We start from the raw sequence: 24,828 nt of genomic DNA on the forward strand, positions 1-24,828 counted from the left end.
GTGAGAGGCGGACAGATTGACAAGGAAAGAAAAAATAAGAACTTGATTTGTTCCGGGTGCCAGGGGAAACTGGTTTTTGTCTTTGTTATGTTTTGTTTGATTTGAAGCGAGAGCTTGGAGACTACCGTCGAGACTCCTTTCCTCGGGTCTCCTCGTTCGCAATTTAATTCGTCAGAATGGAAAGAAAGAGCCAAATATGACACGGAATTGAAACACACGCTTGGCTGTTCTTTCTCCTCCTCTGGATTTTTTGTTCGGTGAACGTTAAGGATCAAATACGCTGTACGCGTCGAGTTCATACTTCATTCGACGATCATGGAGCTAATACGGTCGAGTCAATTCCTGCCCCCAGACCCATCGGGAGGTGAGCACCGAAGAAAGCTCGGTGGCCGGCGCCCAAGCAACCAATCCTACTTCGTAAAAACATTTAAAATATTTTTATTGAATTTACGTAGGTTAAATTCTTGCAGTTTTCTTCGATCCTGTCGACGTGGAGTAAGGGGAACCTCCAAACCTTAAAAGATTTTCTTTCTGGTTTATATTGCATGCTGCTAAGTAGTTTTCTTTGATAAATGGAGAAACTTTTCCACCCCGTATCGGCTGATGGAGGCCGATGCAGGGGATCGTATCGGATTTTGACGTCTCCTTTACGCCAAGTACGTTCTGCCCGAAGTCTCTTCTCCCTCAAAGAAAGAAAGCTTTAAATACCCGTCCCACTTAGATCTTTCAAACTGCGCTTCACATACTCTCCCCGTCAAAATGGCCAAACTCGCCGTCAGCGTCTGCGTCATCTTCTCCCTCTTCCTCCTCTCCTACGCCCGTCGGCTCCCTCTCAAGGAGGAGTCAGTACAGCCAGAGACCCTCTCGGCTGTCGGAATCACTGTCCTTCCCCTCCATCATAAGCCCCCGTTACGGCTCCGTTTCCCGTACCCTTGCCGCCGCCACCCGCGTCTCCGTGGACCTCGCGTCGTTTCATACGAAAACGATATGCTTCTGTTGGACAAGTTTGAGCAGGCGCGGCTAATCCGATCGAGGGTTTCTAAATTTCATGGCCTGCCTTTGCGCGAGGTACCAGAGAGGACGGAGTTCGGGTTTCCTTCGGATCGCCATTTTCTTCCAGCCTTGAGATCCCGCGATTGGGGAATGATCCCTGAACGAAGCAGGGATTTTCTCACTGGCCCAATTCTGACCATTAAAGACGAACGAAACGTGGAGAGAGGAGAAGGTGATGAAGCGATCGCTGCTGGAAAAAAAGACTTCAAGAAGTGGTTTGGTGACATTCTGAATGTCTTTTGAACCGATCGAAGTTGTTCTGATGACTGCTCTCTTGGTTCGAGAGATGAACTGGGGATTTTAGTATATGTATTTGGTAGATGTGGTTTACGAATATATGCTAAATGTAACCACCTGTGTACACCAATCTGTTACTTTAGTAGTTTAAGGCTGCGGAATTTCGTTTCTGCGATCAGAATCATGGATGTTTTATTGTGGGTGAATTCAGTATGGCAACTTCATGTTGGATAATCGGTTTTGTACTTTCGATCCATTACCGTTCATATATTCTAATCATATATTAGTAAGAAAGAGAAAAGTTTGATATATTGAAATTAGAATTTTTTATCAATTTTCTTCTGTGAAATATGACGGTGGAGATCTGGGCTGATCAGTGGAGGTGCTGCACGAAAGGTCAAGTCTTTGTTTCTTTTCCAAAGTCTATAAGCCTTCGTTTTCTTCTGTGAAGAAGAAAAATCGAGTCAAACGTGTTTTGGACGTTTCCGCGTGTGACGACAACACAGGACCCGCCAACAACATTTTTGCATTGACAGGTTACCAGCTACTACACAACTGCTTCTCCTTCGCTTATTACAGTCTTCGCCTTATCCACGAGTTCGCAATCCAGCCATCGGCTGTTTCCAAGAGCTCACTGTAGTCGGTTTCGACCCGAAGCGATTAGCTACCTTCAGGTTTTCGAATTGCTATGGGGGAAAAGGTACACTATCTTCCCGGTCCCTCCATTCCCCAAACACTTTTTAGCAACAACAGAAGAAACGTATCCATCTCTCGTGTTCTTGGGGTTGCAGGAACCTTTACTAAGAGACCATCATCATCTTCTCTTACATTTTCTCATCTTTCAAATGCTTTAGACGATCCCACAAAGTTAACTTCTTTATCATCAGCCAAAAGTATTCGGGCCCAAATCTTAAAATTCGCGGAAGGGTCCAATTTGGAGCAATCGTTGAACGAACTGATCATTATGTCTGCAAAAGCCGGGAACTCCCGGTTAGCTGCCTTGGTTTTGTTCATGGGTTTTGAGAGAGAATCTACTTCTCTAGATTATTTAGAAAAAGAACTCAATAGAGTTGGAATGCAATTATCGGAATTTCTCGTGGTTTTGCGTGAATTGCATCGCGAAGGAATGCTATTTAACAGGATGGTTCTTTCTGCTGTATTATATATATGTGCAAAGTCGATGGACTTTCGGGTGGGTGCAGAAATACATACTTTTATTGTCAAGAATGGGTTTGATCTCTACGCTGATTTGGAGATCGCGTTGAAGGAGTTTTATTGTGGCTCCCGTAATGCAGAGCAGCTATTCAACGAAATGGCATGGAGAACCGTTCCTTCGTGGAATGAGGCAATAATATCGAGCTCGGAAAATGGGTTGTGGTTAAAATGTGTCGAATTGTTCAAAATGATGCAATTTTCTCATGTGAAACCGAGTAAACTGACAATAACGAAGGTTCTTCAAGCATGTGGGAAACTAGAAGCTCTTCAACAAGGAATGCAAATCCATGGCTTTGCTTTGAAGACCGAATTATTGTCAGATTTACTAGTTAGAAATTCTTTGATTAGCATGTATTCCAAATGTTCAGAATTGGTACTGGCAAGAGCTGTTTTTGATTCCATGAGTAGCCGAAGTGTGGTATCTTGGAACTCAATCATATCAGGGTATGCTCTTAAGGGTTTTCTCAGTGAGGCTTGGGATCTGTATGACAAAATGGAGCGCTCAGAGGTAAAACCAGACTTGGTTACTTGGAATAGCTTGATCAGAGGCCATTCAGTCCATGGATCCTTGGAAGAAACTCTGAAGGTTTTGCACAGAATGCAACTTGCAGGTTTGAGGCCCAACTCAAGTTCTATTACAAGTGCTCTTCAAGTGATAACTGAAGTGGGACCTCTGGAACTGGGAAAGGAAATCCATGGCTACCTGATGAGAAATGGTCTTGATGATGATATATATACAGGAACCTCACTGGTTGATATGTACATAAAGAAAGGAAAATTAGCCAAAGCTCAATTGGTCTTCGATAATATGAAGAACAGAAATAGTTTTGTCTGGAATTCTTTGATTTCAGGTTATGCTTATAGCGGATTAGTTAAGAAAGCTCAGGAGTTACTTAATGAGATGGAACAAGAAGGCCTTAGGCCTGATTTACACACATGGAACAACTTAATTTTAGGACATGCAATCTTGGGTTTAAACAAGCAAGCTCTATCATTGATCCATCATCTTGATAGAGTTAGTCTGAGTCCAGATGTGGCTTCTTGGACAGCTCTAATCTCTGGCTGCTGTCAAAAGGGAAATTATTTAGATTCCTTAAAGTTTTATGTACTAATGCAGAAAGCAGGAATCAAACCAAATTCATCAACTATTGCAAGTCTGCTTCAGGCTTGTGCAGGTCTAGCTTCTCTGGATAAGGGTTTGGAATTGCATTGTTTTGTGATAAAATATGGTTTCGATTCAGATGTATATGTTGCGACAGCACTCATAGACATGTACTGTAAATCAGGTAATTTGAATTCCGCTTATCATATTTTCAAAAAAAATCGAAACATAAACTTAGCTTCTTGGAATGCCATGTTAATGGGTCTTGCTGCTCATGGGCAAGGTGAAGAGGCAATTTCACTTTTTAGTGAAATGGGTAGATTGGGTCTGAGACCAGATGCTATTACATTCACTGCATTGCTTTCTGCTTGTATGTATTCTGGTTTAATTGGTGAGGGCTGGAAACATTTTGATAGTATGAAATCTGATTATAGTCTAGTTCCAACATTACAGCACTATTCTTGCATGGTCCATCTTATTGGGCAAAATGGGTACTTAGATGAAGCTTGGGACTTGATCCGAACAATGGAGTTGGAGCCTGATGCTAGTGTTTGGGGTGCTCTTCTTGGAGCTTGTAGAGTTCATAAGAACTTGGAGCTTGCGGAAATTGCTGCAAAACACTTGTTCAAACTGGAACCATATAAAAAGGGAAATTATATGGTGATGATGAATCTATATGCCATGAAGGGAAGATGGGGGGATGCTGAAATCATGAATGATCTTGTGAACGTTTTAGGGGTGAAGAACATGGGTGGGTGGTGCTGGATACAGATTAATCGTACTGTTCATGTGTTTTCAGCTGAAGGGAGACCTCACCCGGACATTGCAGAAATATATTTTGAATTATATCAGATGATATTAGAAATGAAGAAATTAGGATATGTGCCTGATACAGACTGTGTACTTGAGACCTTAGATGAAGAAGAGAAGGAGAAACTTCTGCTAAGCCACCCTGAGAAGTTGGCGATAACTTTTGGATTGATCAAGACAGGGAGAAGTCAACCTATTAAGGTGATAAAGAATGCTAGAGTATGTAAGGATTGTCACACGGCAGCCAAATACATGTCCCAAATAAGTGGTCGTGAGATTGTTCTTAAGGAAGGTGTTCGATTTCATCATTTCATTAATGGGAAATGCTCCTGTAATGAGTGTTTTTAGAACTGAGGACCATGACCTACGAGGTGAGGCCCCATATCGTATAGAAGCTTTTACATGACTGGAAGCCCTACCAAAAAACAATTAGCAGGGTCGTTTCATAAATTGGCCCTGTAATTTACTTTTCAGTAGTGCTTCTGTTCGTGCAAAAGCTTTGTGTCATACATTTGCAGCTCAGCAACTACAAGGACAGGAAGCTCTGGATCAAGGAACTTCTCAAACATGACTTTCACAACCATTTTCTCTAGGGAATATGCAGCTGCGGAGGTATGCAACCACGGACTTTGTGACAACCATTTTCTCTAGGGAATATGCAGCTGCGGAGGTATGCAACCACGGACTTTGTGAGATACACAGCTAAATGTTTAGAAGAAGGATTAATTGTGAAGTGATCTAATTTTACATGGTATCAGAACAGGTACTTAGTGAGTCTTTACCCAAATTATCCACATATAGAGTCACAAAAGAAGGCTTACACGTAAAGGAAAGTGTTGACAAAATAGTCCCACATGGATTAGTGAGTACGATCTTGAATTTATTAATTGAAAAAAAAAATTTTAAATTGACTAATCATTTTGGGATGGGATAGGCCTTGGACCTAACTGCATGACCCATAGAAAACAGATATCCATTGAGTGAGAGTGTATAGAGCTTGTGAATACAATGGCTTTTTCCCGTGTGTAAAGCAGAATAAAGTAAATACGAAATTACTGTTGATACTTTGTAACATGATCAAAAATATAATAATGAGAAAATTGCTATTAATGTTTGATCCTTTCCTTTAAAAATTTTCCGCACCAGACGTGATTCCGACAGATCATCTCTCAGCTCCTTCGTTCTCATCTGCAAATACTGGCAACGACCCTCTGGTTAAAAGAGTCTAAAGATAGAATTCTATTTTAGTTGGTGGAGAAACCAGATTTGTTACCCCGCGTAATACAAATACAGGAATCGTAAAATCAAACAGCACCATAGCAGAAACTGGTTGACTGTGAGCTGATCAGCTCTTGGCAAGGCGAGGGATGCACCGCAAGAGCTGCTCCGCTGATATCCCCACACTTCCAAGACACAGCAGAAGCACCCAATGGCGTCCCAGAAAGATTCACATTCGAGAGGCATATCCGGGTGAAAGGCGAGCCCCTCAAGCCCTGTAGAGACCCTGCTTGCTGAACGTTAACGCCCCAGATATTCTTCAAGGTGATCCCCTCGACCTTTGGCAGGGCATTTGGATTGTATCTGCTGTCAGGATGGTCCCCTACATCTCCCGCTATCTTAATTCCCTTTCGCACTTTATCCATGTATATGTCAGAGAAAGTTATATTCTTTATGACTCCGCCTCTCCCGATGTTTGTTTTCAAATGGACACCGACGCCAGTGTTAAAGAGGTTCACATGTTCAGCCACGACGTTCATGACTCCTCCAGAGGTCTCGCTACCGATAGCAATTCCGGCAAAGGGGGTGGAGCCTGTGATTCGGCGAATTGTGATTCCATTGCTTGAACGGCCGTATGCAATGCCGTACTCGTCCCACCCACTCTTCACAGCCACTAGATCGTCTCCGGTTGCAATGTAGCAGTCTTCTATGCAGACGTTGGAACTGGAATCTGTACACGAAAGAAAAACAGTCAATATGAAGAAGGGAAAGATATTGACAGAGAGAGCAAGTATGGTTCATAACTACCTGGGTCAATTCCGTCTGTGTTAGGAGAATCATACGGAGCCAATATGGTGAGGTATCTAAGTACCATATTACTGCAAAAAAAGAAGAAGTGATTAATAGGTTCAGATGCAAGGAACAAGACAGGCATTTCATTCAAGAAACCCCCCCCAGAATCAGAGATGCCTCAGCACCTCAACTTGTAAAATATAATAAACAACTACACCAGCCAAGGCAGAATGATAAAGGGAATCTTCCAAGAGATTTCAATAAAATAATTGTGAGACAGTATCTATCCCACCAACATCTTATCGTGAGCTACAGAAGGGCAAAAAATAATAATAAAAAAGGAACTCGAGTCACCATCTTGACTTCAAGAGCTAACACAGTTCCAGTTTAATCATGTTAAGGACTGTTCCAGCTTAAACATGTTAAGGTCTTGTTAGTCTTGGATTTATATGTTTAAGTCTTAAATATGAGAAAGAAAGCAAATTTCATCAAACATAGCATCATACCAAGATTGACATTCAGAACCATTAGTAAGAACCTAGATAGAACAACAGCCAAGGCAGAATGATAAGGGGAATCTTCCAAGAGATTTCAATAAAATAATTGTGTGACAGTATCTATCCCACCAACATCTTATCGTGAGCTACAGAAGGGCAAAAAATAATAATAAAAAAGAAACTCGAGTCACCATCATGATTTCAAGAGCTAACATAGTTCCAGTTTAATCATGTTAAGGACTGTTCCAGCTTAAACATGTGGAGGTCTTGTTAGTCTTAGATTTATATGTTTAAGTCTTAAATATGAGAAAGAAAGCAAATTTCATCAAACATAGCATCATACCAAGATTGACATTCGAAACCATTAGTAAGAACCTAGATAGAACAACAGCCAAGGCAGAATGATAAGGGGAATCTTCCAAGAGATTTCAATAAAATAATTGTGTGACAGTATCTATCCCACCAACATCTTATCGTGAGCTACAGAAGGGCAAAAAATAATAATAAAAAAGAAACTCGAGTCACCATCTTGATTTCAAGAGCCAACATAGTTCCAGTTTAATCATGTTAAGGACTGTTCCAGCTTAAACATGTTAAGGTCTTGTTAGTCTTGGATTTATATGTTTAAGTCTTAAATATGAGAAAGAAAGCAAATTTCATCAAACATAGCATCATACCAAGATTGACATTCAGAACCATTAGTAAGAACCTAGATAGAACACAAAAAAAAAGTAAATTTGCAATTAATCATTTTTTTTACCTGCAATAAACAGGATGGATGTTCCAGAATGGTGAGTTCTTGAAGATCACATTAGAAATTATAATGTTCTTGGAATGCATGAGCTCAAGAAGATTTGGTCTGGTATATTTAAGTGATCCCTGTCTCCACATGTTCCACCAGATCCCACCTTGACCATCAATAGTCCCGTTTTCACCTATAAAAGTTGTGGACTGGTCGATCAAAACGAAATTACAAACACAGAAACATTTACATGCATTATGATGTAGTCAACCACATGAAGCCACATAAAAACATGTTTTTACACAAACCAGATAAGCAAGATGCAGAATAAGCAGGTCCAATGCTAGAACAACAGCACAGATGCAGAGTATCTCAATTCAGAAAATCTTAAAAATATGACACGATAAGCCCTCGCATGGTCCAGTTAGCAGTAAAAATAAGACCATTAGAAAGTGTGGTTAATATTCATTAAATCAGAATGGAGGAGAACAAGTCACAGAAATACTGATACATTTCTGAAACGTTTTGAAATGATTCGTCCAGAGTACCACTGTATACATGGCCTGCTTCTTGCATTTTCATTCAATTTTTAGGTTTCTAGACAGATTTTTTTATCAGTGGCACCTCAGATAAATATATAATTCAAAATCATCACTGTTAACGGGAGACCATCTATAATAAAACTCAGGTGGCTCATGGGCATCGGATGGCACCTGTAATAATCACATCGTCGATCCCATCCCCATGAATGAAACTCATGTATCTCCCACCAGGTCGCTCTCTTCCCCTCCCATAGGATGGCAAAGGTTCAATTAACGGCCAGCTCCAGGTATCCTGCACCATCAAATCGAGTGAATCAAGCTCACTTGTGACGTTCAGTACGTAAAGACCACACAAAGAGATGAACTCTCCAGCCAAAAGAAAAGAAATGCAGTGACAAAATGGGAATCAACTCTCAAACAAGCTGCTAGTATAGCGGTTTCCTGGATATATATTCCATGGAGACAGAGTAAAGATGGAAATTTGAATGAAGCTGAGTAGGAAAGAAGAAAGTGCGAGCGAGGAGAGAAGCAGAGGTAAACAACTAGACTACCGAGTAGGCAGAATAAGGTTAAATCTTCGGAACAAGCACGGTTTTTAATAGCACATGCACTTAAATGCTAAGGAAGGTTATCTTCTTCCGCCTCAAGTCTCTTTCAAATAAAAGAAATATACAGGATTAAGCCATTCATAGCTTTCAGCAAAAAGAGTTAAAAAGCCAGGGGATCAGAAGGTAGAGAAATATACCTGAGTAGCTTTAATAACAGCGCCCCTGGCCAAATACAGGGTCATGTGGCTAGTGAGATTGAAACTCCCTGTAAGCCAGACGCCGGGAGGAATATAGAGAACCGTACCACCACTTCTCTTAACATGTTCAATCCGATATATTGCCATCCGAAAGGCTCCAGTGTTCAGTGTCCGACCATCCCCGACCCCTCCAAAATCTGCAATGGAAATGACATCTTGCCGGTTTGTCATGGGTACAGTGCCGGAACATGTTGCCAAACTGCTGGCGGACGCCCAATTCAGAAGCAATGTGAAGGCCAAGAAGCAAAGAAAGAGGGCTGGATGAAGCTGACTCATTTCTCTCTCTTTTCTTTTCCCGCTTCTCAACAAGATGAAACACTGAAGGTAGGATAAAGCTCTAGTGCCGAAGTAGAAATAGAGACGTTACTACACGCAGAAAAATTCAGAAACTAAGGCCTCCGCTCGAAGTGGCAAGTTAACAGATCTTCAATATGTCAACAGAAAAAAATAAAAATCCAGAGCCTGTGTTCAAGAATGGCAGTGATTTGAAGTCAACAGAGTTAGGCCGACCAGCGATAGAACGATATCTGAGCAGAATTTCTCCTTTCTTAAAGCAATTGTTATGTAACGGACTAACAGAGAAATAGAACAGAAAAAGAACGTTAGAGACGCTAGAAAACTCTAGCAAAAAAAAGAATCCCACTCCAACGCAACGCTAAGAACTGCTCATTACGGGAGATTTGTCTAAGATCCACAAATTATCCCAAATGGAAAAGCCCAAAATATCATAACACACTCTAAAGTAAACCGTAAAAAACAAAGACGAGAAAACAAAACAAAACACGGAAGGTAACTTCACAAACAAAAAACGACGACATCTACGCGGTGTTGCAGAAGATCACCTCTGTCGACAGATCAAGCCTAAAAAGAAAAGTCTTCATCGAAACCTGTCAAACGAAAGCTCCAAAAAATACGCAAAAATAATCCCCATATGAGAAAAACATGGCCAAGAAGAAGAGAAAAATCGAACCTCCGTCAAGAAGTCGGGTCTGAAAGCAGCTGTTTGTCTATGCTCGATTGTCCAGAGAAGGAGAGAATGACACGGAAATATTACTCTATTTCTTAATCGCAAGGGCACGTGGATGTGAGTAGCTGCCGGGCTGTATGAGAGAATTCGGGGACTGCGCTGCTCTCAATGAAGGAGACGGAGAGTGGATTAGCCAAGAGGAGAAGGAAGACACCGGACTGGACAGATGATTTCCTCAATTTTCTCCCTTTCTTTTTAAATAAGACACAGCGTGTGGGTGGGAGTGAAAGCTTCTGCAAAAGGCCGTCGTCGGTGAAAAAAACGGCCGAGATTAGCTCAGAACTAGATTTCGCTGGACCCGCTTTAATCAACCGTTTTTTTTCCGGGTTAATCCAGTTCCAATGATAAGTGCCGAGCTTGGGAAGTTTCGTCAATATGCGACTTTATTAGGGGTATACATGTAAAAATCCATATAAATAACTTAAATAAATTAACATCTTTCCCTTTATTAAATGACTAACTTACCCTTCGTTTTCCCAACGGCTACGTACTGCATACGTGGATGGGCCCGACAACGTGGCCCTCCAGAGCATCAATAATGCAGCCGACGATCGTCTGTCACAATATGTGATGGATCATTTTCGCATTATATATTAGAAAAGATAAGATGTGATAAATTTCACGTCAGCAAGGGTAGTCCGGTTACTGAATAATGTGGGCTTTTCAAGTGGAAGGAAGGAATGGAGAATCCAGAATAAAGGCCTGGCAAAGTGGGCCCATCCAATAAAGCTCGAGCAGCTTTTCTTCCGGGATGGTGTGAGCTTTGCTGATTCTGTATTTTTCCAGTCATACATTGTTAGGTAATTTTAATTTTTACCCGTTACTTTTTTTTATATTCTTATAAATAATATTATATTAAATTAATAATAATTAATTTATCTATTTACTTACATAATAATTATTAAATAGAACATATTGAGGGTAAATATTATAAAATTATTCAATTATTTTGTCTTCTTTGTGTATGGCTTAATTTTCAATAACATTTAGTAATATAATATGTTTATATTAATTATAGTTTTATACGATTTTACTGTGATTTTATTTATATTAAAAAAATTACCATTCACAAACTTGTTTAGTTACCTATAATTAATCAAGTAAATAATAAGTAATCAAAATTCCTCGCTTTCCAAATGAAGCATGTCCATGAACAAACATTAGGTACTAATATGGTTATCGGGCGATACGTATATGGTTGGCTTATATAAATGTTGCCTTTGTCATCGAGCTTATCGGCCGATACGTATATAGTTGGCTTATCTCGGCTAAGACTGTAGGCATTAGTCATCTTCGAGGAGGGCCCACAATAGTGGAGGCCCCCACCATGTGGGGATCTCGTTCCCTCTCCCCGTAGAAAATCGCTCCTCCGGGAAAAAGTATCGGAGCTTACTCGTGCAACGGTTTGTGAGGCCCCAGCGAGCTCAAGCAAGTCAACATGTTAACAAAGCTCTCGCTCGCAGAGGCGCCAATATTTCAATCAAGATAAGGTTTCTCTCTCGCCTCTTCCTCTCGTGTGGCTATTAGCCTCCAAGCAGACGCACAACAGGGAGGAGGAGCGAAGAGAGAGTAAGGTGGAGATTGAGACGAGGAAAATTTCGGCTTTGGAGTGTATCTACTTTCATTTTACAGAGGAAAGTGCATCCCTAATTCTCCAATTTTTTTGCTATGTCTGCTCTTCAGACTTCTCTCATTTGCAAGCCCTCACCTCCTTCTCTTATCTCCTCGAAACGCGGTGTTGTCTTCCGCAACATTTCGATTGGCTTTAATTCGTTTCATTCTGTACCCGTTTCTTGTAAATCTCGTTCCCTCCAATTAAACTCGCATGTTATCCGGGCATTGCATCCAGAGGGGCTTAATTCGAGTGGGGTACCGAATTTCTCAGGCAATGATTCTGTGCCCGACGCTGACAAGGTAGAAAATGGTAGTCTTCCTGAAGAAATTAATGGCAACAGCTCAATCAATGAAGAAGCTACCGTCTTGGAGGCTCAGGCAATTGGTGACAACGAGATTGATTCTGGAAGTGCAACGAATGGACCGAAGACGGATAGCAGACTTCCGGTGTTTGTGTTTTTAGTAGGAGTTTTTGTGTCTATAAGGAAAAGCTTTGAAAAGCTCGCATTGTCAGAGTCAGACTGGTTCAGTTGGTGGCCGTTTTGGCGCCAAGGGAAGAGACTGGAGAAGCTTCTTGCTAAAGCTGATGCAAGTCCCAAAGACGCTGCTAAGCAAAGTGCTCTCTTGGCGGAGCTCAACAAGCACAGGTTCGTTTCTGTTTTCTTACTTCTTGTCCTGTCAACAGAAAATTTAATGTTTCCGATTGTTCTACGTGGTTGCCAGGACCGTCCCAAGCAGTTCACTCGATAATTCGTAAAGTTCTTTTTGTTAATTTATTATATGAAATACATTTCATTTTTATGCCCCCTCTATGGAGGTTTTCATATCAATTTCTTCTAATGTTTCACAGTCCTGAATCTGTAATAAGACGTTTCGAACAAAGAGATCATGCAGCAGATAGTAGAGGAGTTGCGGAGTATCTTCGAGCTCTGGTCGTTACTAATGGTTTGGCGGATTACCTTCCGGATGATCGATCAGGAAAACCTTCTAGTCTTCCTATATTGGTAATAATTGTGTTATCTTTGTTGTCTGATACTGTTCCAGTTGTCCGGTTTATATGCAGTTTGTACCATTGCCCTCCGCACCACTTCATATAAGATAATCGTTTGGCTGGAACTTCCTACCATTCTCTCTCTCTCTCTCTAATCCGAGTCCAGTGTTGAACAACTTCTACTCACTGAAGGGCGGTGAACGTAGTGACAGATGAATGAACTCATCTTTGCCATGGATTAAGTGCTAGACCAAACTTATGTTGGCTGTAATCAGCTGTGAATGTTTGTACCTTCCCTAGTAGATCAGCTGTGATACATTTAGTGGTCTATATAACTGATTCTATCTCTTTTCCTGCAGCTACAAGAGTTAAAGCAGCGTGCATCTGGGAACATGGATGAGGCTTTCTCGAGTCCAGGGATATCTGAGAAGCAACCATTGCATGTTGTGATGGTATCTTCTGCAATTCTGTATTTTTGTATGTTTTGATGTTTTGAATTCTGAATGAATAAATGTCAAACTTGAAGATATTTTGCGGAATCAATTGAAAGTAGTTTTTGCTGGTCATGGATTGTTGAAGTCTGTCACTAATCTCAAAGTCCATAGCCATCTGCTAGAAGCAGTCAAAATATAGTCTACATATTTTTGTCTGACCTGATCATGGATTGCATATGCTTGGCCTCTTGATGTTGCTTCGGAGCATTTAAAACCTGTTGTTGAGCTTACAAAAGGAAAATTCTGATCTATCCTTGATGGCTGAAAACATTTCTTTTATTTACGCAGCTTAAATGTTTGGACCCAAATTGTTACTGTAATAAAAATCAGAGGAAAGATCCCTTAATATTGTTTCATCTTTATTATTTTTTCTCTTTTGCTCTTCAGCATCATTCAAATATGTCTTTTGTGTTTATGGTCTATGTGGATCAGGTCGACCCTAAAGCATCTAATCGATCAGCACGCTTTGCTCAAGAACTCATCTCAACTATCTTATTCACAGTTGCTGTGGGATTGTTATGGTAAGGATATCTGTTGCTGATATATAAGTTACCCAGGTATAGATTTCTTTTTTTTTTTTTCAAGGAGAGTGTCTTTGAGTTACCCCTTTCTGACTCAAATGATGTACAGAAAGCATTGTATTTGGAGGAGGCCATCAAATAATCAATGTACTAGTTCTTTACCAAAGCATTAGTTGATCAATATCTTGACTTGGGAACTTATTTTCCTTTTCAATAGGGTTATGGGTGCTGCTGCATTTCAAAAATATGTTGGCAGCTTAGGAGGAATAGGCTCTTCCGGGGTTGGCTCGAGTTCGTCCTATGCCCCGAAGGAGCTAAACAAGGAAATCACACCAGAAAAAGTAAGATTCTCAATTTTTTTTTTTTTTTTGGAACCATTTTAATGAAATTTTTGTTTTTGCCTTTTGGTTGTTCTTTGTTTAGTAAGTTGAGAATCACATCAATTTGTCTTTATTTTCAACAGTATTTTTTTGAAACTATGTTGCAAAATTAAAAATCACTTTTATATGATTTGGCTTTGCACTTATTATAATTTTGAACATCATCATTGGTGGTGTATCATTAGATGACTGGGGTAGTCATATAGAATGAAAAGATTTGTACCGGTGAATTATATTAGGTGGCACAATATTTCATGTTTGGAATCATTCTCCATCAAATCTTCGTTAGGTTATTTTCTTCTAGTATTTGAAAGATAATTCACAGCATAAGAAAATATTACCTTTAGTTTTTTGTTTTCTAAGCTTGAACGGGTTGGATCATAGTATTTAATGGTTTTGTTTTGGTGAGTTTTGTATCTGCTTAAGGATTAAAAGCAGGTCCCAAACCCTTGAGATTGCTGTGGTTCTAGTCCTAGTTACCCATTGAAGAAGGGAGCCGATTTAGAGGAATAACATAAAGAGTTCAATTGAAACAGCCTGCTTATTGTTGTCCATATTCCAGATGCCTAAGCATTTTGAACAGCTGCAGATATCAGTTCTTGCTTCATGTTGCTATTGTTTCTTCCTGTTGATATATGTAATCTAAATTACTCATTTCAAAACTGCATAAAATTGAGGCATGACATAGTCTTGGGACTTATGGATTTGGAAAATAGGCTTGCTGAATTTCTAGCGTTGGCTGGATTTTGTTAGTTTTCTGCATGCATTCCTTGTTTTACTGTTTTATTCTTTGTGTCTGCTTCTTTTTTATAGTTGCTGAGAAATGAAAATCGTATAAAAATGTGGCAATACTTCTAGGTGATTTAGCAACATATTGACCAATGACATGAGTATATTGTTTCATTTTTTCTCCTGTACCTTTCCATGCTCAGGTATCTGATGTACTTTCTGCAGAATGTTAAAACTTTTAAGGATGTTAAAGGCTGTGATGATGCAAAGCAAGAACTTGAGGAAGTAGTCGAGTATCTAAAAAACCCGTCAAAATTCACTCGCTTAGGAGGAAAGCTGCCCAAGGTACGATGGCTGGTTAAGTATTCGTTATGGTTGCGTATTCATGACATTATTGGGTTGTACAAACTTGATTGGGCTGTATACTCTTGTCATATTTGTTAAGATGGATCTCCCTCTCTCTCTTTCTCTCTCTGCTTCGTCAGCCTGCTTACCTGTTCTGGTCTTTTCTGATTTCTGGAGTTGGTTTGGCATTTTTTAATTCCTAATTCTCTCTGTCACATAACTCTTCAGTTATTATGAATGCTCATTATTTAGTTATATACTTTTAAAACCTTATAATTATCTATGTCAGGGAATTCTTTTAACTGGAGCTCCTGGAACAGGAAAGACTCTGCTTGCCAAGGTGAGAAGTCATTATATTCTGCACATTCTTCAGAAGCGGTTTTCGGATTTTGTTTTTACCTTATTGCATTATATGGTCTGTCAAACTATCACCAAATCTTTGACATAAATTCAGATTAGTCTAGCAGGATTGAAGGTGTAAATTGGATATAGTATTGATGTTACGCTTTGAAGATTACATGGTTTTTAAGGCTGCAGTTATAAAAAACATCAGGCACGTTTTCATCACTTAGCCACAACAATCAAGAGGTTTCAAATCATCCTTGATTGAATCTTTGCACCAGGTGTATGCAGGGATGCATGCACAATGTCACACATACAGGGAAATTGGAAAGATTACTAGTAGCAAGAGATGGGTTGCCAAACAGGCAAAGTCTCCCTTGGTGCTTCGTTAGATGACTGTTAGACTACTGCTTTTTAGTTTTATTTTTCTGAAATGGAAAATTTTAATTTTAAGATGACAAAGTCATTCCAAGTGAGAAAGTAATATGCAGAGTGGTTTACTCATGGTTATGTAGCTGGAGTCACCACGAATAAGTTGTCATCATCATGATACCCATGTCTCAAATATGTTGAGTTTGTGCACATGAACCACCATTCAACATTTCTGCATCATTTGCTACTATGACACTCTTCTTTCAATCATTTCCTAGCACTTCCTTCTATGTCATTTTTGGCCTACTTCTATTGCTTCCTAGTCTTTCAACCTCGTGTATGACAATTTTTTCACAATAAAAATTCAAACCTACAATAACAGGTAAATTTATTCATATTTGTTAAATGCCATTTGAAAGGACAATAATTAAAACATATTTACATTGGTGGTGTTTTGACCTTTTTTATCAATTGAACCTTTGGCTCAATGGCCGCATGGGTGTGTTTCTAGATTGAGGTCTTGGGTTCCAAGTCCCACTAGCTTATGGGGTTCAACATTCACCCAAAAAAAGAAAAAAGCTACACTTGGAATCTGCAATTTGCACTCCATTTGGGCAAATAAATTTTCATAAACTAAAATTATTATGAGCATTATCTAGCACTTTTTTTATTTTTGTTTCTCTTCACAATTAAAGTAGTACTATATCCATGACAACCTACTGTTGTTTAGTGAATAGTCCAAAAGATTGTGAAATATTCAAAATTATTAGCAGAAACACCGATTTGGTTTGCTTCTTTTTAAGTTACTAATTTGGTTTATTGTGAAGTTTTAATTAGAGGGATTAATTGGGAAGTATTAAAGAGAACACACAGTTGTCAATGGAAGAGAGTAATTTTATAGCAACATGTAAGTTCTGAGTTTTCTTGATGAAATTAAGGCAAGTCAAGGCAATGTTTTTATTAACTTGCATTTCACTTAGCCTGACCCAAAACTCTGAATTTGCCAATGGTCATTTAGTTCTGAGTTCTGGATTGGACTTTTCTTTTTCTTGCTGCATGTTCTTATCTTTTTGGAGTATAGACCATTCTTATCTTATTCTGGAAGTTTTGAAACTGGCTTGCCACAGGCTATTGCTGGAGAAGCTGGGGTTCCTTTTTTTTATCGAGCAGGATCTGAGTTTGAAGAAATGTAGGTTTTACTGTTGCTATTCATTCATATATTTCTAAATCTAAACGTTCAAATAATTTTAGAGCATTAAATTTGAAGTGAATATACCTTTACTCTATTGGAACAGTAGATCTTGTCATTTTATATGTATGTCTACTTGTGGATTTTACCTTTAATTTTTCAATAAGGCAGGTTTGTTGGAGTAGGTGCTCGACGTGTGCGGTCCTTATTCCAGGCAGCAAAGAAAAAGGTCTATACTTCTTTTATTTTCTTTGCTCATTCTTATTTGAAAAGTCAGGTTTATGCTGTACAGGTTAATTGTTCCAGGGTGTGTGATTGCTGTTATGTTAAAAGAGTACATTGCAATGCCCTCTCCCCTCTGAAATGTCAAGTATGCATTTGTCTGTTTTGACATTTATGTATCTATAGTGTCATAATCTAACCTTCTTATAAATTTTGTGGATGAGTGGGTCTGATATTTCCATGTTAAGACTGTTGTTATAGTTGTAGCAGTTTTTGTTATCATTATTGTTTTAGCGGTTTTTATTTTCAGCTCTACCAATTTAAAGTTGGTGTATATGATCATTTTTAGGCACCTTGCATCATATTCATTGATGAAATAGATGCTGTGGGGTCCACTCGTAAGCAGTGGGAAGGTCATACAAAGAAAACATTGCATCAGCTGCTAGTTGAAATGGATGGGTTTGAGCAGAATGAGGTACAACCATATGAACTCACCTAGGCATGTTTTGCGAATTTTTGTTTGTCTACATGGACTCATTAACCTTTACTCTTTTATGCAGGGGATCATACTAATGGCTGCAACAAACTTGCCAGACATTCTTGATCCTGCTTTGACAAGGCCTGGGAGATTTGATCGGCATGTAAGTTTCTATAAGTTTTTTTTTTTTTTTGAAAAGCAATTTCTATAAGTCTGTATGGTAATCTGGTCAACATAAGAAATTGAATTGACATGATTGTAGGGTTTTTGATTTGTCTAATTTGAGATGTCTATGTTGCTAAGTATGTTTCTGTATATGAGATATTTCAAGTTAACAAAATCTCCTTCCAGATTGTTGTTCCAAATCCAGATGTGCGGGGAAGACAAGAGATATTGGAGCTATATTTACAAGACAAACCCTTGGCTGATGATGTAGATGTCAAAGCTCTTGCTCGAGGGACCCCTGGGTTCAATGGGGCAGGTCTATTTCCTACATTGTGCAATTCTTCATAATTCTTCTAAATTCTTCCCAAGTCAATAATTTGAGCAATGAATTGGCCTCATTTAATCATTGTTTATACTTCTCGTTTTCTATTTCTTTTTACATAGATCTAGCAAACTTGGTGAACATTGCTGCTATTAAGGCTGCCGTAGATGGTGCAGAAAAGTTAACTGCTGCACAGTTGGATTTTGCTAAAGACAGGATAATTATGGGTACGGAGCGAAAAACCATGTTTTTGTCAGAAGAATCAAAGAAGGTAGCATTCATGTCTTGCTGAGCTTCTTCTTTTTGAAGAATCCAAACTTCCTATGACACTAACATGTAGTTAGTTTTAATTTTATTTCAGCTCACTGCATACCACGAGAGTGGCCATGCAATTGTGGCATTAAATACTGATGGTGCACATCCTATTCACAAAGCAACAATAATGCCACGTGGCTCTGCCTTGGGGATGGTTACACAGCTCCCGTCAAATGATGAAACATCTGTAAGCAAGAAGCAGTTATTAGCTCGACTGGATGTTTGTATGGGCGGCAGGGTTGCCGAAGAACTTATCTTTGGCCAGGAACACATAACAACTGGTGCAAGCAATGATCTTCATCAGGCTACAGAGCTTGCTCAATATATGGTACTATTTATTTGAACTGTTATCTGAATCTTTCTTTTTTTGGGTAATAAGTGTCATTGCATCTTTTTCTTCTTCTTCTTCTTATTACTCTTATTACTATTATTATTATTATCGTTGTTATATTATTATTATTATTATTGTAAATGCTGGGTGTATTAACTTCATCTGAGACACCCTTGTCCTAGGTGTCAACATGTGGAATGAGTGATGCAATTGGACCCATTTATATCAAAGAGAGGCCAGGCTCAGATATGCAGTCACGGCTTGATGCAGAAGTATGTTGTATAAAGAGTTATACTGTCAAGCATACAGCAGATTTACCAATAGTGATGTGTTTTCATTAAATATTGCAGGTAGTGAAACTCCTACGAGAAGCTTATGATCGTGTTAAGCGATTACTGAAGAAGGTTGGAATCCTAAGCTCTTATTAAATATTTTTGGAGTCTTTTTATTTAATTGTTTTAATTTTTAACTTCTAGTATCAAAATGGTATTGATGCTGTGCAGAACTGGTTTTTATGACCTTGGTTCACAAACAGTATTAGTTAGAATGGAAAATGATGGTTTACTTCTCGCAATGTATTGTCTTGTCTCTCACTAGTAAGATGCAAGAAGCCAGAATTAGGATTTAACACATTATTGTGTTTATATCAATGATATTGAAATAAAAGTAAGTAATGTGTATTGTCTTGTCTTGTTGATTACCATTAGGGACGAGACATAAACACAAGAGATTTAAAGGGAAGGAGAGAAGAGAGGAATTCTACCTCTTGGGAGAGGAGAGAAGAAACCAAGGGAGAGAAGGAAGAAGAAAAGAGAGAGAGGTGTATAGACGAATTAGAGCCAAGAGGAAGAGGCTTGAATCTCTACCCCATGCATTGAGGCTATATTTTTATAATGACTACAATGCCCTTAGGGTTACATGCTTCAAAAGGAAAAAGACATAGCAGGACATACACCAGCTTGCATAATTACAATTTTATATCATCTCTATGAAAATTCTCCTTATTTACTAGCCATGCCACCCCTACACACGTGGGTGTCTCTTAACAATCCCCTCAAGCTGGTGTTTGTAACTTCACTTTGCAAATAATCTTGGTCAAGAAACTAGTTTGCTTGAAAAAGAATTTTTTTGCCTTGATTTGATTCATCTTCTTCTTGTTCACATCTTGCTTGTGGTCTTCATCTTGTTCTCATCTTGTCTCCCCTTTGCTTGGATATTCTAGCTACATATCAGTTGATTACTGTAACATGTGGAATTCCGCATTGTTGATTACCTTTTTCTTGTACTACTCCCCCTCAAACTTCGGATCTCTTTGCTGTTTACCAAGAGACCCAACTTACACAACATAATGGTGAGAGAAGAAAAACCACTTCTAACTATACGACAAAGCTCCATACACTAGTCAAAGTGGTCATAGTTTCAAACACACTTTGCTCAATTTCAAAAGCGAAAAAAACAACCAAACTTTAGGGGTAGAACAAAGAGACTACTCTCTTTTTAAGGGTATCTCAAACACAAATCACCTTTTGGGTGAAAAATAAAAGACTTGACTCAAGCTAGATGCTGGGCACAGTCCTATACTTTTTAGGTAGTGGGTCTATAGGCATTGCTCTGAAGTGATAACAAGCACAATTTGAATGAAGTACTTTAAGGAATTAATGGTGTGAACAAAAAGATAGCAACTCTCATACTTCAAAAGGAAAGATGCCCATAATGCAACTCTTCTTACTTCCAAGTAAGAAGGAGGCGCTTTTAGACCAATAGATAGATAAAAAAGTGACCAGGTTTTACTCAAGAGGAAGGTAAAAAAATAATTCCTATATGAACATGATGATTAAGGAAACTTAAAAAACCCCAATAAGAAAGTTTTGAGATAAAACATAATAATAAAAACTTCTCATACAAGACAATTAATTACTTTTTAACACAACTAGACTAATTTGGAAAGAAATATTCAAAAGATAAATTCTTGAATAAGGGAGGTTTTAGGACACTAAGATTTGGAATTTAAAATGAGCAAACAAGACTTTCTAATTCAAAATTTTCAGACTTTGTCAAAAAGGAAACTAAACTCATAATAGGAAAGACTTCTCTTAAGGAAACTAATGTAATGTGAGATCAAACAAAAAAAAACTTTTAAGGAAGGAAAAATACTCAAGTTGGTAAAATCTTGATTAAATTTTGAAATCAAATAGGAAACTTAACCAACATTAGGAACTCAAAAAGTGAAGCAAAAACTTCGGCTTAAATTTGGATCTTCGCATGCAATAGGATACCATAATGACCTTTGATTCTTCTAATGTGGATATCTCTCTCTAGAATGATCAGATTGAGAAACGGTTTATTGGGATAGAAAGTAGACTCACATAACTTTCTTTTGAGATATAATTCTCAATATAAATCCTCAGAATGTTGGTACAAACCGTTCAGTAAGTTGAGGCTTTCTGCTGCCTGTCCTTTGCTGTTTCAGGTATCGATTTCTCTTTCTAGAAAAATCTGATTTCAACGATTATTTTTTAGTTGGAAACTAGACTCAAAGATCTTTCCAACGGTATATAATTTGCTATAGGAAACATATAGTAAGAGAGTAAAACATCTAATGAAAAACAAGAATTGAGAAAGAAAGTCTTAAAGAAAAACGAGAAACTCCTCTTTTGTTTTTTCTTCTTCTTCTACGTATTCCCTTTTTTCTCCATCTTCTTCTCCTTTTTCATCTCAGATTTTTGCTCGCTCTGATATCATATTGGGTTCTAGGGACAAGACAAAAACGCAAGAGATCTCAGGGGAAGGAGAGAAGAGAGAAATTCTAGCTCTTGGAGAGAGGGGAGAAGAGGAAAAGAGAGAGAGGTGTATGGACGAATTTATGCTAAGTGGAAGAGGCTTGAATCTCTACTCCATGCCTTGAAGCTATATTTATAGTTTTATGAAGGTTTTACAATAACTACAATACCCTTATGACTACATGCTTCAAAAGGAAAAAGACATAGGAGGACATGCACCCGCTTGCATAATTACAATTCTATGCCATCTTTATGAAAATTCTCTTTATTTACTAGCCATGCCACCCCTACACACGTGGGTGTCTCTTAACATGTCTATTGCAAGAAGCCAAAATTAGGATTTTACACCTTATGGTGTTTATATCAATGATATTGAAATAAAAGTATGTAATATGTTTCCTTTAAAAAAATGAACTTCTTGCCATTGTGCAAGATGTTGGAAAGACACCATGACAAAGTTGTGAGTTCCTATTTTTATTTTGTTAAATGTTCTCTTTGAACCATACAGATAAAATGTGTATAAGAGTCATGCTTTTAGCTTACAAAAAAAGTGTGAATATCTGTTAAAAGACTTTTGCTAGCTCACTTAACCCATTAATCCTCCATTTAGGTCTTCTGGTTCTTATATATAATAATTTTTTCTCAGCATGAAAAAGCATTACACGCTCTGGCAAGCGCCCTGCTTGAATACGAGACCCTTGCAGCTGATGACATCAAACAAATCCTTGTTCCTCGTGAAGAGCAGATCATCGACCAACAACAAGAGGAGCTCCTATTGAACTAGTGGATGTCCTCTCTCATATACATTTAATTATCTCTGGCGTTGGATGGGCAATGTACAGTACTAGACAAACTGTAAAGGTATTTATTACATCTTTCATTTGTGTGTATGTGTGAAAATGTATATAGTTTATTACATTATAGCCTTCTTCAGAAAGAACATTTACTACAAAAAAATAGAACTAGTAGAAAATAAATGATGCTTTAGGTACTTAAAAAGTAACAGAAGCTTTGAATTTCCATCTAAAGTTTAGATGTGAAACAAGGAGTTCAATTTCCTGGGAACATTGGATATGTGTCACAGTTTTACTCTCTAGTGATTGTAGTCATTAGATATCATCTTTTGGTATATGATGAATTTCTTATCTTTTGGTATATGATGAATTTCTTTCTTAGACAAGGATTTTGTTGAGGTTTGCTAGCAACTGAGTCAGTGTGACTATTAGTATGGTGACTGTCACCATCATTGCTGACAAGGATTTTTGCTGATTTTCCAGGTCAAATGATTCCTAGAGAGGATAAAAAAATGAAAACTAGTCAGTTGAACATGTTTGCAATGATGATTTCTAGAACTGGGTCAAAGTCTGTTCTAGCTTGAGGACTAGCTCCACCATTAACTACTGTAGAATCTAAGAGCTAAGAGAATTGCATGGATCGATGGCCAGATTTTGATAGGTTTATTATTTATTGAGAATTCACTTGGCCTCAATTTCCTACACTCATGGAGCAGCAGAAAACTTCTTATTGTTTCGTTGCTTGATGCGTAAAGGCAGCGGTTCTTCTCACCAAATGTTCCACTTTTGTGATGCTCCAGCTATCTACAATCGTTTCACTACAGCTTTACCTCAGGAATTCACCAAAGATCTTCTAAATTAGAACAATTTTGTATCATTAGTGATTGTTGTAAATGAGATATCTATATTACAAAAGCCAATAGTTAAATTTGTAATATCTCTTTGGTGAGTTTCTTAGGCATGTCAATGAGTAGCCAGCTTTCTAGGCCTGTTAAGGTATTGGACATTGTAACGTTATATGATTTTTGACTCCACTGGCTTGTGTTGGGTGCTGCTGGTGATGAGGAAGGGATTTTCTCTGGGACGTCGGGTGTGATGGTTGAAAAGGCAACGAGGGGAGATGATACAAATAAGGTGTATATCTAGTATCAATTACAGAAATGAGATTCGTTTGGAACCCAAAAAAAGTTGTCTTACCTTTTTCTCCATTCACAATAATTAATTAGAGCTATCTATTTTAGAAGTTCCAGTCTCGTGGCTACATCATTGACCAGACGTCTGATTCGACAATTGCTCTATTTTTCCTCTTTCTGCAGGATATGCGGATAAACTAAGGTCGACATTTGGTAAAGAAGTATACTTTTTGTCAAGTGTCGCTGTAGAGTGTAGGCTTTAAACTGTAGATGAAAGGCCCCACTGGGTGAAAAAGGTGATTTAGCTCACGCCGAGGACGATAACTCCAAAGTCTCTTCAGATTAAGAGAGCGCAGTCTTAAACCAGCATTCATTTCTACCAAAAATTAATAGTCTGTATCTTACTTAAAGCCGCACAATATGTCGCATTTATCCTTTTGGGTGCTTTTTCTTACAAATACTCAACTTTACTCAGTCTAGAAGGAGATAGCATTAAGATTTATATGATGGGGCATGCTAAAGAAACTGCAAGATGCTGGCATTTAGCACCCCAATTATTTTCCTCAAACTTAAGATATCATTCTAGAAAAAGCTCACAAGACCATTGAACTGTACCAGGCCTGAAAATCTCTGCATTTCGGTTACTTGCACCCTCAGATTTCGAGATTGAAAGTGAAGCCTCGAACACGGCGGAGAGTTAATGTTTTTGACTTATGTGAACTATTTAAAAGTCATTTGAGGCAAACCAAAATCCAAAATAGTTTAACGCGGTTATCGCCGGCCGCTACAAAGCTCCAGCACTGCCGCCAACGAGGAGGGATCTGATGAGGATAGGATGCAGTAATGACGATCGAAGGTCCCCCACGCCACAGAAACGACAACACTTTGGCGACTTCTCGAGTTCTAGACTTCAATTTTCTTGGGCAAAAATAATTCCTGTCGTGTAGCGCAGACTAGGCCCAGTGGGAAGCTAATTGGCCCCACGAAAGAAAGAAAACGCACAAAAAGAAGAAAGCGAAATAACCAACGCAGGAAATAGACAGATTCAAATAAAAATAAAACAGAAGAAGGATAAATGCTGCGGTTAGCGTCAGTCGCACCCCATATATAATGTTTAATCTAGGCCACGGGCTTACGCCACCGGCGTGGCAGAGCCTGTAAACGGGATAAAAAAACCTATCAATGTAAAGTACGAGGAGCTAGGCCTGACCTTCTTCCAGAAGGGAGAATTTTTTAAGTTTAAGATATTTACTGCTAGTTTGGACTTGGGA

The 24,828-nt window shown here is 38.6% G+C and overlaps 3 protein-coding genes across 5 annotated transcripts; 2 read left to right on the forward strand and 1 right to left on the reverse strand.

Annotated features, from left to right (window-relative positions):
* The first annotated feature begins 1,953 nt into the window (after nt 1-1,953).
* LOC137963567 (pentatricopeptide repeat-containing protein At4g01030, mitochondrial-like) lies at nt 1,954-5,228 on the forward strand. Its single transcript, XM_068810696.1, has one exon. The coding sequence runs from the start codon at nt 1,979-1,981 to the stop codon at nt 4,763-4,765; it is 2,787 nt and encodes a 928-aa protein (XP_068666797.1). The 5' UTR covers nt 1,954-1,978; the 3' UTR covers nt 4,766-5,228.
* Nucleotides 5,229-5,376: 148 nt separating this feature from the next.
* Nucleotides 5,377-10,282, reverse strand: LOC137961879 (probable polygalacturonase). 2 transcript variants are annotated; one of them, XM_068808490.1, is made up of 6 exons: nt 9,984-10,282; nt 8,954-9,379; nt 8,380-8,500; nt 7,685-7,859; nt 6,443-6,513; nt 5,377-6,365 (listed from the first exon to the last, which is right to left on the reverse strand). In XM_068808490.1, exons 2-6 carry the CDS (start codon nt 9,287-9,289, stop codon nt 5,722-5,724), a joined length of 1,347 nt encoding a protein of 448 aa, XP_068664591.1. In that variant the 5' UTR covers nt 9,290-9,379; nt 9,984-10,282; the 3' UTR covers nt 5,377-5,721. The 2 variants fall into 2 exon arrangements, with proteins under 2 accessions (XP_068664591.1, XP_068664592.1); XM_068808491.1 differs by having other exon boundaries at nt 8,954-9,150; nt 9,984-10,281.
* A 1,169-nt stretch (nt 10,283-11,451) lies between these two features.
* LOC137961878 (ATP-dependent zinc metalloprotease FTSH 11, chloroplastic/mitochondrial) lies at nt 11,452-23,689 on the forward strand. Of its 2 annotated transcripts, XM_068808487.1 has the most exons (18): nt 11,452-12,301; nt 12,505-12,658; nt 13,005-13,097; nt 13,572-13,660; nt 13,878-14,001; nt 14,995-15,114; nt 15,404-15,454; nt 16,956-17,017; nt 17,189-17,246; nt 17,589-17,714; nt 17,800-17,880; nt 18,069-18,198; nt 18,327-18,475; nt 18,566-18,847; nt 19,033-19,122; nt 19,201-19,254; nt 22,277-22,491; nt 22,908-23,689. In XM_068808487.1, exons 1-17 carry the CDS (start codon nt 11,709-11,711, stop codon nt 22,412-22,414), a joined length of 2,394 nt encoding a protein of 797 aa, XP_068664588.1. In that variant the 5' UTR covers nt 11,452-11,708; the 3' UTR covers nt 22,415-22,491; nt 22,908-23,689. The 2 variants fall into 2 exon arrangements, with proteins under 2 accessions (XP_068664588.1, XP_068664589.1); XM_068808488.1 differs by lacking the exon at nt 11,452-12,301 and having other exon boundaries at nt 12,592-12,928; nt 22,908-23,683.
* Nucleotides 23,690-24,828: the final 1,139 nt, after the last annotated feature.

The sequence above is a fragment of the Aristolochia californica genome, unplaced genomic scaffold, assembly GCF_029961685.1.
Source record: "Aristolochia californica isolate CCGP_79_NKW_82.1479 unplaced genomic scaffold, dmAriCali1.0.hap1 SCAF_4, whole genome shotgun sequence".
Lineage (NCBI taxonomy): Eukaryota > Viridiplantae > Streptophyta > Magnoliopsida > Piperales > Aristolochiaceae > Aristolochia > Aristolochia californica.